The 14,097-nt window shown below is 37.8% G+C and overlaps 1 protein-coding gene across 1 annotated transcript in view; it reads left to right on the forward strand.

Annotated features, from left to right (window-relative positions):
- The window catches only part of THBS4 (thrombospondin 4), a 48,410-nt gene that overhangs the window by 1,172 nt on the left and 33,141 nt on the right, over window positions 1-14,097 (forward strand). The window contains exon 2 of the mRNA XM_070412250.1: window positions 5,101-5,304. Coding sequence (XP_070268351.1) covers window positions 5,101-5,304 — 204 coding nt within the window. The remainder of the gene's footprint in view (window positions 1-5,100; window positions 5,305-14,097) is intronic.

Genomic DNA, 14,097 nt, shown 5'->3' on the forward strand with positions numbered 1-14,097 from the left:
AAAGAACGCCTGTGAGGGCACTCAAAAATCCCTTCCCCTCCATTGCAGTCATCACCCACTTAAACTTTGCATTTCACCAAATAACACATTTTGATTCCGGATCAGGCAACCAGGATTGTGGTTTCAGGAGGTACTGTACTGCTTTTAGTTTGCATTGATATATTTGAAATGCTATAGTCTATAATATTTATTCATTGTGACCTTGCTTCTAAGAAGGTAAGAAAAAGTTTTTATTGAAGTATAATTGATATATTAATTTCAGGTGTATATTCAAAAATTGTAATATTGAAAAATGATCGCCACAATAAGTCTACTTAATACCCATCACCATACATAATTACAAATTTTTTTCTTGTGATGATAACTTTTAAAATCTACTCCCTTAGTAGCTTTCAAACATGTGGTTCAGTATTATTAGCTGTAGTCACCACGCTGTACATTACATCCCCAGGACTTGTTTTTTATAACTGGAAGTTACCTTTTGGTCCCCTCCTCCCTCAACTCTGACCTCTGGCAACCACAAATCTGTTCTCAGTATCTAAGAGCTTGGTTTTTCACTTTTTTAGATTCCACATATAAGTGAGATCATACTGATTTATTTCACTTAGCATAATACCCTCTAGGTCCACCTATGTTGTCACAAATGGGAAGATTTCATCATTTTTTATGGTTGAATAATATTCCATTGTGTATGTACACCATATTTTCTGTATCCATTCATCCATCTGTGATACTTAGGTTGTTTCTATATCTCAGGTATTGTAAATAATGCTACAATGAACATGGGAGTGCATATATCTTTTCAAGTTAGTGTTTTTGTGTTTGTTTTTAGGTAAGTACCCAGAAGAAGAGCTGCTGAATCATATGGTAGTTCTATTTTTAAATTTGAGGAACTTTCAACCTGCACCAAGTTACATTTCCACCGATGGTGCATAGGGTTCCCTTTGCTCCATGTCCTCGCCAACTGTTTCTTATTTTTTTAATTAGCCTTTCTAACAGGTGTGGAGTGATAGCTCATTATGGTTTTGATTTGCATTTGATTACTAATGTTGAGCATCTTCACATATACCCATTGACCATCTGTATATCTTCTTTGATTTTCTGCCCATTTTTAAATTGGATTGGGTTGTTTTGTTTTTTGCATGAGTCCTTTATATATTTTGGATATTAACTCCTTGTCAGATATATGATTTGCAATATGTTCTCCCATTTAATAAGTTGCCATTTCATTTTGTTGATAAGTTTCCTTTGCTGTGAAGAATCTTTTTATTTTATGAGAAAGTTAGTTTGTGTGTTTTTTTTAAATCCTCACCCAAGGTTATGTTTATTGATTTTAGAGAGAGAGGAACAAGGAGGAGAAAGAAAGAGAAAAAGATGTTGATGTGAGAAACATCTATCAGTTGCCTCCTATATACACTCTAACCCAGCCATGGGCAAACTACGGCCCGCGGGCCGGATCCGGCCCATTTGAAATGAATAAAACTAAAAAAAAAAAAGACCGTACCCTTTTATGTAATGATGTTTACTTTGAATTTATATTAGTTCACACAAACACTCCATCCATGCTTTTGTTCCGGCCCTCCGGTCCAGTTTAAGAACCCATTGTGGCCCTCGAGTCAATAAGTTTGCCCACCCCTGCTCTAACCTAAGATCAAACCCACAACCTAGGTATGTGCTCTGACCAAGAATTGAACCCAGAACCTTTTTTGGTGTCAGAAAAGTTGCTTTTTCATATATTTCAAAAGTTTTCTTATTGCGGACATGATTAGGCAGGTTTGAATTTATGGGTATAGTATTTTGTGTTATGTGAATTTTTGACATTTGAACACACAACTTCCTAGTGTGTTACCACTACGGATTTTGCTCATTCTTAGAGAGAGCTACCTGTATTGTGGAGACTTGAAATTAGGCTGTACTTTCTAAATTATCTGGTTAATGTAGTTGCTGTAGATTATCTGATTAAGTCAAGTTTCTGATAGATTCTTTTATTGAGTTAATTACTCTTGCAATTATCAGCTCAAATGGATAATTTGCTTATCTCCTTCCTCCTCTGAGCTAACCTTGTTAATCTTATTAGTATGTATGCATTCAATTTTCATACCATGGTAGTCGGGCTCATTGATAGCAGTAATTTCACCTCTAACACTAGAAGGTTGTGCTTAGATCCTGGTGCTATTACTAAAATGTAATAACATTAAAAGAAAATTATATATCTCATTTCCTTTTCAAAACACTCTCCAAATTCATTACTAACTAATTCCAACTCTGCCTCTTGAGAGGGAAGCCAGTGGATTAGACAAACCAAACAGATTGAAGTTCGGCAAATTTAGCTTGAGCTAAATTATGGAAATGATCATAGTCAAAACAAGAATCAGGAGTTCTTGAGTTTAGTTATGAATGCAGTTCTCTCACTTTAAACACACATCCCTTTTCCAAAGATGCCTTGTCCTGGAAAGAACTTTTAAACATATTGCCATATTGCCCTCGCTGGTGGAAATGTAACATTTCCATTCTCTGCAAGTTTAAAAATTTGTTTCTCTTTTGAAGTATAGTAGAAGTCTTCATGTTTGGGGAAAGTGGAGTGCTAGGGGGAACATAATAGATATTCTGCTTTCCTACACATCTAGTAGTAAATTCATTATTGCGTAAGGTTCTTCATACCCGTGAAAGAAACAATACAGATTCAGTCTGAAGACAGGTTGTCTTTTAAAAAGAGTAGGCATTCTTTTTCTTTTTTTTCCCTAAATTTTCCAAAAATTGAAAGGGCTGCCTAAAGAGCAAAAGGAAGCAAGAGTAGACATTCTTAAGTTGATTTTTGCCTGTTGGTTTTATAACTTTTATTTCTTTTTTCTTATTACTAATGCAATACCTGTTCACTGTTAAAATAAAAAATGGGGGCAGGGACTGGGTAAACAGAAGGAAATTTAAAGATTTATAACTGTACAACCCAGAGACAGCTACTATTCGTGTTAGTATTTTGTTGTGTTGTCTTTCAAATCTTTTTCAATGCAAATACATATTTCAAATGGGATCCTGTTATATGTATAGTTTTATAATCTCTTTTTTCCACTTACTCATAAACATCTTGCCATGTCTATAAGTAGTCAGCTGCACTTCCTTTTTTAATACATAGTATTCCCCTTTTTGAAAGGGCCAAAATGTATTTATCCAGGGCTCTAAGATAAGTTGTTCCCAGTGTTTTGATATTACAAATAATGACAGCCCAGCCAGTGTGGCTCAGTGGTTGAGTGTAGACCTATGAACCAGGATTCCCAGTCGGGGTCCAGGAACATGCCCAGGCTGCTTGGGCTTGATCCCTGCAGTAGGCAGCCAATAGATGATTTCATGGATGCTTCTATCTCTTTCTCCCTCTCTGAAATCAATAAAAATATATATTTTTAAAACCCACAAATAATGAATTGTCGAACAATTGCAATGCCATAGGATGACTTAATCTCTGTTGAGCCCTTCTTTCTCCGCTAAGGACACTATTTTCATAACAAAGTGCTGTGCCCACAGAGCCTCTAGTTTCTCACCTCTTCCATTGAATTCTGACATAATTCTTCCTTCACAGAAATTCTAGAATTACTACTGGTGGTGAATATCTTTGTACCTAAGTCATTTACCATGCTATCCTTTATTTCCTTAGGATAATTTATGTGAGTAGAATTCCTGAATCAAAGAGCATGTATGTCTTAGGGCCTTTGATACTGTTATATAAACTGTCTTCAGAATAGTTATACCAATTAGATCTTACCCACCAGTATATGAGTTTCCACTTCCTGAACCCTCATCAACAGTTAGGTATTATTGTATTCATTGTTTATGCAATTTAGAGAAAGTATTATTAAGTTAGCAATTCCTTCATCATTAGTTAAGCATATGAACATTTACATATACAATTATTTGCCATTGTAACTCTTTTTCTGTAAATTGATTTTTCATGATTTTTGCCCATTTTTCTATAAGGATGATTATTGCTTTTAAGAGCTATTTATAATTATGAATAGTACTACACTTTTTTTAAAATATATTTTATTGATTTTTTACAGAGAGGAAGGGAGAGAGACAGAGAGTTAGAAACATCGATGAGAGAGAAACATCGATCAGCCGCCTCCTGCACACCTCCCACTGGGGATGTGCCCGAAACCCATGCCCTTGACCGGAATCGAACCCGGGACCCTTCAGTCCGCAGGCCGACGCTCTATCCACTGAGCCAAACCAGCTTCGGCAGTACTACATTTTTAGTAACCAGATTATTGTATCCAGGAGACAGCTATGGAACTGTTCAAACAATATTTGCATAAAACAACAGAAATACTAAGTAACTTATAGTGAGTTAGACCCAAATTTGGCCATTGCCTTTTAAATAACTCTAGATGTACCCTCTCATACCTTCAAGTATTAAAAAGTAGGAGAGAAAGTGCTGCTGGTGTGAACAAAAGCCACTTAATCTGGTTTTTGTAAACCAACTCTATCAGTCAGGTAACAGTTAGGAAATAGAGACCACGTTGTCTTGTTTCTGCATTGGGATTTTTTAACAGAAATATTGGAGAACTGTATGTGCATGAAGGGAACTTAAGTCGCACAAAGGAAGCAAACCATTTTTCTGACACTTTATCTCCCACCACATCCATGCTTTCTGCTGCATCCCCTGTGTCATTTATCACTGACCAGGAAAATACAGTTGGCTCTGGTCCAGGAGATGCATGAGGAACCCCAAGGACTCCAGAAATTCACTAGGTGGGGACCTCAGAAAAGCAATGACTCGGATGCTCTCACCTTGTACTTGAAGCCTCCAGTGCTTTGCCCAGTGGGCATTTTCACAGCCACTTCTTCAGCCAAATGCACTTTGGGACTTGCAAACTCAGTCTTCTCTCGGAGGTTATAACCTAGTGATAAATACTGTGCTGTCTCTCTTCTGGTTCCAAATGGCCAGCCACTGTAAGAGTGATAAGACCTGGGGAGTTTGGCAATGTGGAAAATGACCACATTCGTTTATATTACTTTATAGCTTTCTGTCCATTTGTCCCCCCTTAAAAAAAGGTGTTTGCCCCAAAGTTAAATATTTTACTGATTATATCTTTCCATTCTCCCCAGTCTTTGACCTTCTTCCGTCCTCCAGCCAGAGGCTGAACCCAGGTGCCCTGCGGCCAATCCTGACCGACCCCACCCTGAATGAGCTCTATGTGATCTCCACCTTCAAACTGCAGACTAAGAGTTCAGCCACCATCTTCGGCCTTTACTCTTCAACTGACAACAGCAAATATTTTGAATTTACTGTGATGGGACGCTTAAACAAAGGTAAGCACGTTTGCAGAAATCATTTTCTTAAAAATCCTCTTTTTCTATTCCAGGATTTGAGGTTCTACTTTTCTTAAGATGGTTCCCTTGTACAGTTTTTTTTTTTTTTCTCATCCACTATTTATTTGTTTTCAATACCAAATTCTTCTCATTGTACATTTACCTATACAGAGAGAGCGAGTTGATGTTGGGAGAAAGAATGAAGAATTGCTTGTGGCCAAAATGCCCTCTGATATTGTCCCTCTTGTTATTCTGGATCCAGTTTGGAAGGGACAAGAGCCAGGACAATTAGGCCATTATCTTAGCTCTGGCTGCTTATAACAAACACCATAGCCTGGGTGGCTTGAAGAACAGACATTTATTTCTCACAGTTCTGGAGGCTTGGAAGTTCAAGATCAAGGTGCCAGCAGCTTTGGTTCCAGGTTAGGGAACCTGGGTCCTGGCTTGTAGACAGCCACCTTCTCACTGTGTCCTCTTATGACCCTTCCTCATTGCGTGCCACTGGGAGAGAGTGAGCTTTTTGTCTTCTCCTTAAAAGAACACTAATGCCATCATGGGGGTCCTACTCTCATGACTTGTCTAAATCCATTTATCTTCCAAAATCCCACTTCCTAATACCATCACATTGGGGTAGGGCTACAACATATGGATTTGGGGGGGACACAAATATTCAATGCATAACCATTTGTATGTTCCCTTGGAAGCATGTGGCTTAGCAGACCTAACTCCTAGCTCTGTAAGCACCTTCCTGGACTTGATGAAGCGACTATACCTCAGCCAGTAAAACTAAATAAACTGCTCTTTTCCACCGTTTCATGCCAATTTACACAGACCTGTCATCTGTTTGGTCCCTTTACTTTCAGATGTTTTACTGTCATAATGAGTTACTACAAGCGCTAAAAAATTACTCTCAAAGAATAAGGTCACTACTTTTTCATCTCTTTCCCTTCCACCTAGGCCTTGGGGACAACACCTGTTCCTGCTTATTGAGGAATGAGACAGATATGTGTTTTGCTTTTAATAATAAAAAATGGACCAGTCCTTCTGGCTAGATTTTATATTTATTTTGGTTTGCGTTACAGAGTACATAGATACTTACAGTGCTCCAGACTCCTAGTTTCTAATTGTGATGGAACACTTAAGTCAGCAGGCGTTAGGAGCTGGAAGACATGCCTAATTCTTAGCTTTCATGGGACTATAGAGTTAAAAGCAAGAAGAATGAGGTTTTAACCCCTTCTTTTATGTCAAATGCCGACATCCTCTTTTCCTTTTCCCACTCCACTCACAAGTCTGATTTCTCTGTGCCTCACAGCCTCTCAGGGGTGAGGGTTCCCATAATGGAGTCTGGGGACAAGGTTCATGGCTCTACATGGTTCATGGTTCAACCATTCCTCCTCCCTTTGCCCCATCAGCAGCCCTGATGGGAGGCGGTTTCACCCATCTCCCTGCCTTGAATCAGCCCCATTTTGCCTCACATCTGTTGAAGGAACTGCTTATCTTCTAACAACCCAGCTACTCATTTTGTGATCAGTAAACGTTGCCCATCTTCATATAAAGATCAGTAGCTTCTCATTAAACTGTCTATTTAAATGCATGGAAGATTTTCTTTTAGCTCTCTCAGCCTCGTGGCTAAAAGGCTCTCTGTAGAGTGAAAAGCTCTGCTTCTAGCTTTCCCCCCTCACTGAATCTCACCCTCTACTCCTGAACTGGCCAGAGTGTATAAACCCATTGTGGAAAGTCCATTGCCTGGAAACACAAGGAAGCAGCTTACCTTGAACTGATTCTTTCTGTTTGGTAAGCAGGGGTAAAGCTAGATACTATATGGGAAGGTAGATTGATAGGTAAGGGGATTGTTAGTGTGTTTTGTTTGAAGAACCAGCAGTCATGTGATTCAGCTGTAAATCCCAGCTGATCACCATGTTAGAGGAGACAATAAGAAGAGTGCTGAGCACCTCTGCACCCTCCAACCTATTAGAGGCAATCGGTAGCTCTTAGAAAAAATATTTTTAAAAAGAGTCTGAAAAGAATCCAGAAATGAAAATTCTCAGAAAACAAAGAGGCATTTATACTAGTATTAGAGTTTGGAGAGTTGAAGAATTTCACATAGAGAAGTTTCACTGGAAGCAATAGGAAAAAGTACAGAGCCTTACCATCACTGGTGAATCTGAAAGTTCTAGGAAGGAGCAGCAGCCCATTCTGATTGAAATGAGAAAAAGTCTCTGAGTCCAACAGGTCCAAGGAAAAGACATGACATGTGGTTGTGACGCCCCATTGTGGTACTCAGATGGCCTGACATAGTTTATGGAGGGTGGGGAAAGAATCATCTTCCTAGCAGGTGAGCCCCCGTCATTACTCAACTGGCAAGGCTCAGCTGATCTGTCCTCTTGATTTGCATGGAGCACAGTGAAACAGTCAGAAATAAAGCATATGAGTAGGAAATGGGACCCGTCTTTCCCTCCATTAAAGGCAATGAATTGGGAGTGGGTGACTACACAGATAGTGTCAAAGAGCAGGGCCCTTGGAGAGCTCCTACAATAAACTAAAGTGTATCCCATGAAGACTGTGAAAAATAAGTTTGTTACTGGGCAATCTCCAAGTCATCTTACCATGGTGGCCTCATTATTATTTGCAGAGCATAAGCCCTGACCCCCGAGACCTTTTGTGGCTTCCCATTCCAAACTGATTAAGGTATAAACACCCCAGCTGTGCATTCAGGGCTTTCCCCTGCATGACCCCCACCCAGCCTTTCCTCCTTCCAACCCTCCATGCAGCCTATACTTCTGCTGGATGGACTGGCTGCCAATCCCTGAACCCAGGCATGCTGTCTTTCCTTCTCCATCATTTTGCTCTTGACCTCTGCTCCCTCCATACACATTCTGAAACATCTCCAGATACCAAAATCCTATCTATGCAAGACCTACCTCAATCTCCTTCTGACACCTTTCCTTATATGACTTTGTATCTCTGTGGAAGGCACTAATCTTCATTTGTCTTGTAACTTGAATCACGTCTAGGTCTTTTCTCTAGTAGGTTGTAAGCCCCCTCAAGGCAGAGACTGAGCATCCCTTAAATCACCTTTGTGTCTACTGCTGCACCAAGCACAGTGCCTCATACATGGACGTGGTTCGTGAGCAGATTGAACGGAATAAATAGAGGCTGAGAAGAATAGCCTTGTTTGTTAAAGAAGACATACACTATTGTGCAAATTCTGGAAGTACAGAGTGTCTGTCATGTTGAGGTCTGATTCAGATTCATTTTTGAATGAATGAGTGTTGAATACCATTTGGATGAGAATAGAAAAGAAATATAGGTAGTACTTCTGATAGAAATTATTTATCAGATTATTAGTAACATGGGTGGTCTAATCTTGATAGAAATAAGCATTCTACAGAAGCATCTGACTGAATAGATCGATATGGTTGCTGCTTTTCTAGTATCTGGCATGGAAGCAAATTTCCAATTAGTATCCTGCTTTTGAGTTACAGTTAAAATCTTATGGCTGTGCCACCATGAATACATCTCTGCTGTTAGCTTCGATTGCTCTCTGTGAAGTGGGTATAAAATAAGAGCTGCCTCACAGGTTGATTGCAATAAGTGGCTTATATGAAGGATAATAATTTTTTTATATTGTGAAGCTCAATAGAAATGTCAGTTTCTTCTAGAACAGTGGTTCTCAACCTTGGCTGCACATTAGAATCACCTGGGAATCTTTTTAAAATCCTGATTTCTGGGCCTCATACTCCAGAAATTGTGTTTCTTTGTTACTAATGTTGTGGCCTCACCCCATAACAAAGAAACAGAATTTCCGGAGGATGAGGCCCAGAAATCAGGATTTTAAAAAGATTCCCAGGTGATTCTAATGTGCAGCCAAGGTTGAGAACCACTGTTCTAGAAGGAAGGAAAGAAGAAGAAAGGGAGAGATAGATATCTCTGTACTATTTAAGCAGCTGTCTTCCAAAGATGATGATTGGGTGAACTCTTGATGAAAGCTTCCCCTTTAAGAAAAAACAGGTAAGAAGAACTGCTTCATTTGTTGTTTGTACTTCTTTTTCAATTACAGTTTACATTCAATATTATTTTGTATTAATTTCAGGTGTACCACATGGTGGTTAGACAAGGTGTTCCCCCTGATATTTCCAGTGCCCACCTGGCACCACACATAGTTACTACAATTGACTATACTCTCTATGTTGTACTTTATATCCCCATGACTACTTTGTAATTACCAATCTGTACTAAGAACTGCTTCTTGAGTCTTAATTTGATCTCCACAGAAGAACAACTTGGTGCTGTGGAAGTGAAGGGAACCCAAGATTTTGCAGTAATTACTGGAGAGTGTCAGTCAAGCTTCTAAGTGAGCGTACGGGTAGGAGATGTCAGATAGTTCAGGGCTTTGGAGAGATGTAACAGTTTAAAAATTAGAATTTGGAACCCAATAATGACGGGTAAGAAATGAGGCACCTCAAATATTTACAATAATATTCATGACACCCTTATGATGTACCAGGACAGTGCGAAAGACTTGTCAACACTCATTTTCCCTTTTAACTTTCACAGTAATCTTACGAGGTACCCTTGAATGAGCTCAATTTTAAAGTGATTATATGCAGAAAATGAAAGAATTTTAGTGAACTTTAAGACAAATGCCCAGAGGGTTAAATAATTATTCATGTATTTATGATTACCTGGAAAGGAAAGCTGGGGTTATTTGATGACAAATGGGTTTACTAAAAGTAAGTCATGCCAACCGTTTTTTTGTATGTAAAGTTTCTAAGCTAACAGATCAAAAAGATGCTGTGAGCATAATATACACTGAGTAGCCAGATTATTATGACCGACCAGATTATTATGACCACCCCATCAGTACTTCATTGACACTTCCAAAAATACTGAATATTGAAATCTTCCTACGCAAACACTCTCAAGGCTTTATTATTATTATTTGCAAAACTAATTCACTTCATTGTACTGATGGGATGGTCATAATAATCAGTGTATATTGACTTCAGAAAAGGTATGTTACTCATTATACCTTTCTGAATAATATAAAAAAGAATGAGCTAGATAAATAGTACTGTTAGGAGTTGGTAAGTTGCCTTATAGAAAAGTATCTAGTGGTTTTGACAAGTCTCTATCTTGGGCATTTAACTGTTCAACTTATTAGTGATTTAGATGAAGACATGGATAGTATTTTATCATGTTGGTAATTGACACAAAGCTAGAAAAGACGGTTGAATATATTGAATGCTATGATAAGATTTATAAGGCCCTATCAGACTGGAAAAATATGCCACCATCAGTCAGATGAAATTTAACAAGAAAAAATGTAGATCTACCATCTAGGAGTAAAAAGTAAATTGCAGAAGTGCAGGATGTGGGAGATCTATCCCAAGAGTTCTGGTCAACAACATTAAGAACCAATCAGTATTGAGCACAGCACCTGACATAGCAGTTGCTCAAAAATGTTTGCTGATTGAATGGACAAACGGAGACAGTGATGCAATGGTTTTAAAAAGTTTCTTGAATTATAGTTTTGTTAATGCACAGATGTGACCGTATAAGGGAGCTATTAGTCCCACTGCACTCTGAATTGTCCAGGCCACATCTAGGATATTGTGGCTAGTTCTGGACACATTTCACAGGGACACTAACAAGTCAAAGATTACCTTGAGAGTCACCCAAACAGCACACCCTTGAGCCCCACTTTTCACCACATTATTAGTCAAAAAGTGAAAGAAAATGGAGAAATAAAAAAGCCAGACAGAAGAACAACTTGGTGCTATGGAAGTGAAAGAGATAAAAGTTGACTTAAAAATATTTGAAGAATATCATTTGGATTTAGAATAAGATTAAATCTGTCTATAGCTCTGAAGAGTAAAATTAGGACCATTTGGTAGAAGTTTGAGGAAACAAATACTGGCTCTGTGTTAGACAAATCTTGAAGGGGAATCCAAAAGTGGAACGGTTTTCTCCACACAGTAATGAGTTCCTTGTTCCTGGAAATGGGGTGGTAGAGGCTGCATTTGTATTGAGGGAATTTGTGAAGTGAGATGTTAAACTGGATGACTTACAATGACAATATCCTGTGGCTCTTCTAAGGATAATGAGGTCCATGGACACTTAAGAAGTTGCTTTTCAGCCCTCTCCTAAAACATGACCTTGGGATTCTGTGCTTACACACTGCTTTGTCACCTACCAGATAGTTCTTACAGTGATGAGTCTCATAATTTCTCAAAATATAAAGCTCTCGGCAGATGCTTAATATAATTGCTGTGCTTCTTTTCAGTGGATGATTTCTTTGGTGTGTGTGTGTGTGTATGTGTGTGTGTTCTGTACACTTTGCATTTGTTCAAACCACTTTAAGAAATTTTTAAAACACATAGATTACATTTATCACACTTGGGACTCACCCAGAGTACTTTCAGGAAAAGCAATTTGATGATTTACTTTTTATATATATTTCCAAAGCACTAAAGTTACAAAGACCTAGTGTATAGGGCATAAAGATAAATAAGCAAAGGTGAACAAGAATATCCATCACAAGAGACATTAATGGCAAGAAGGCTGTTTAAAAATGTACAATTATTTAAAAAGAAGAGGAAAGGTTGACACCAATGGCTTTCATCATGTATTTAAAAGTGTGAAAGAGCAAAGCCATTTGCCAGGCAGAGCAGAAATCCCGAGCTGGCTGCCTGCAGCCAGGTCACTCTGAACTTCTTTGCCCACCAGACAAAATATTATCATTTCCAGTTCTTTATAGCTGGCACTCTGCTTCATTGCTTTGACATTCAACACGTAATATTTTTTACCACCAGGCCCATTAAAAAAAATAAACATCCCCTTTTGAAAATTCATCCCCAAGACAGCAATATTTCACATCTTTATTGCTTGAGTTTGCTTTTTCATCTCCTGCCAGTCACTGAGATGGGATTTAATCAGGTTAGACTACATAGTTCCTGTGTCAGGCTGGTACTCAGACGTGGAAATGCAGCCCTAAAATCAGGCCCCAAATTGTTAAGTACACAAAAGTGCTAAGTTTATAAGAAAAGGGTTTATATAAATAAGCCAATAGAAACTGTTCCCCACGTTTTTAAAAGAATTGTGGGTTAAACAATCAGAGTGGACACATGAGTACTCTATTTTATCTACTTCTTATTAAATAAATACTTGTATTTGGTACTCTCAGATGCTATGGGAAAATTAGTACATGGGAAAATTAGTAAGAAATGGACTTCTAATAGAGAAGATAAGAAATAAACACAAATATACTTATACCTACATTTGTACAGCAGTTTATAGTTTAAAATTTTCCTTCAGTGATTTTTCTTGTTTTATTTCAATTTTTAAAATTTTTTTTCAATTACAGTTGCATTCAACTATTTTGTATTAGTTCCAGGTATATAGCATAACAGTTAAATAATCACATACTTTACTAAATATTCTCCTGATATTTCCAGTACCCACCTGGCACCATACATAGTATTACAGTATTATTGACTATATTTCCTGTGCTGTTCTTTACATCCCCATGACTATTTTGTAACTACCATCTCTTTACCTTTTTCACCCAGCCCTGAAACCGCCCTCCCTTCTGGCAACCGTCAGTCTGGTTTCCATATCTATGAGTATGTTTATGTTTTATTTATTCATTTATATTATTCTTTAGATTCCATACATAAGTCAAATCATATGGTATTTGTCCTTCTCTGACTGACTTATTTCACTTAGCATAATGCTCTCCAGGACATCCATGCTGTCACAAAGAGTATGATTTACCTCTTTTTTATAGAAGAATATTACTCCATTATGTAAATGTACCACATCTGTTTTATCCACTCATCTACTGATGGACACTTGGGTTGCTTACAAATCTTGGCTATTGTAAATAATGCTGCAATGAACATAGGGGTGCATATATTCTTTTGAATTAGTATTTCAGGTTTATTTGGATATATTCCCAGAAGTGGAATTGCTGGAACATAAGGCAGTTTCATTTTGAATTTTTTGAGGAAACTCCTTACTGCTTTCCACAGTGGCAGCACCAATCAGCATTCCCACCAACAATGCACCAGGGTTCCCTTTTCTGCACATCTTTGCCAACACTTGTAATTTTTGATTTATTGATCATAGTCATTCTGACAGGTGTGAGGTGATATCTCATTATGGCTTTTAATTTGCATTTCTCTGATGATGAGTGATCTTTTCATATGTCTATTAGCCATCTGTATGTCCTCTTTGGAGAAGTATCTCTTTAGGTCCTTTGCCCATATTTAAATGGGATTGTTTGTGGAGGGTTTTGGTGTTGAGTTTTATAAGTTCTTTATCAATTTTGGATATTAACCCCTTATCAGATGTATCATTGGCAAATTTGTTTTCCCATTCAGTGGGTTGTCTTTTCATTTTGTTGATGGTTTCCTTTACAGTGCAAAAACGTTTCAGTTTAATGTAGTCACATCTGTTTATTTTTTTCTTTTGTTTTCCTTGCCTAAAAGATAAATCAGAAAAAAATGTTACTAAGACAAATGTCCAAGATTTTACTGCCCATATTTTCTTTTAGGATTTTTATGGTATCAAGTTGAACATTTAAGTCTTTAATCCATTTGAATTTATTCTTGTATATGATGTAAGAAGGTGGTCTAGTTTCATTTTTTTACACATATCTGTCCAATTTTTCCAACACCATTTATTGAATAGATTGTCTGTACCCCACTGTATGTTCTTCCTTCCTTTGTCAAATATTAATTGACCAAAAAGGTATGTGTTCATTTCTGGGCTCTCTATTCTGTTCCATTT

This window comes from Myotis yumanensis, unplaced genomic scaffold (assembly GCF_028538775.1).
Source record: "Myotis yumanensis isolate MYYU_CA2020_CCGP unplaced genomic scaffold, mMyoYum1.0.hap1 SCAF_4, whole genome shotgun sequence".
Taxonomy (NCBI): domain Eukaryota; kingdom Metazoa; phylum Chordata; class Mammalia; order Chiroptera; family Vespertilionidae; genus Myotis; species Myotis yumanensis.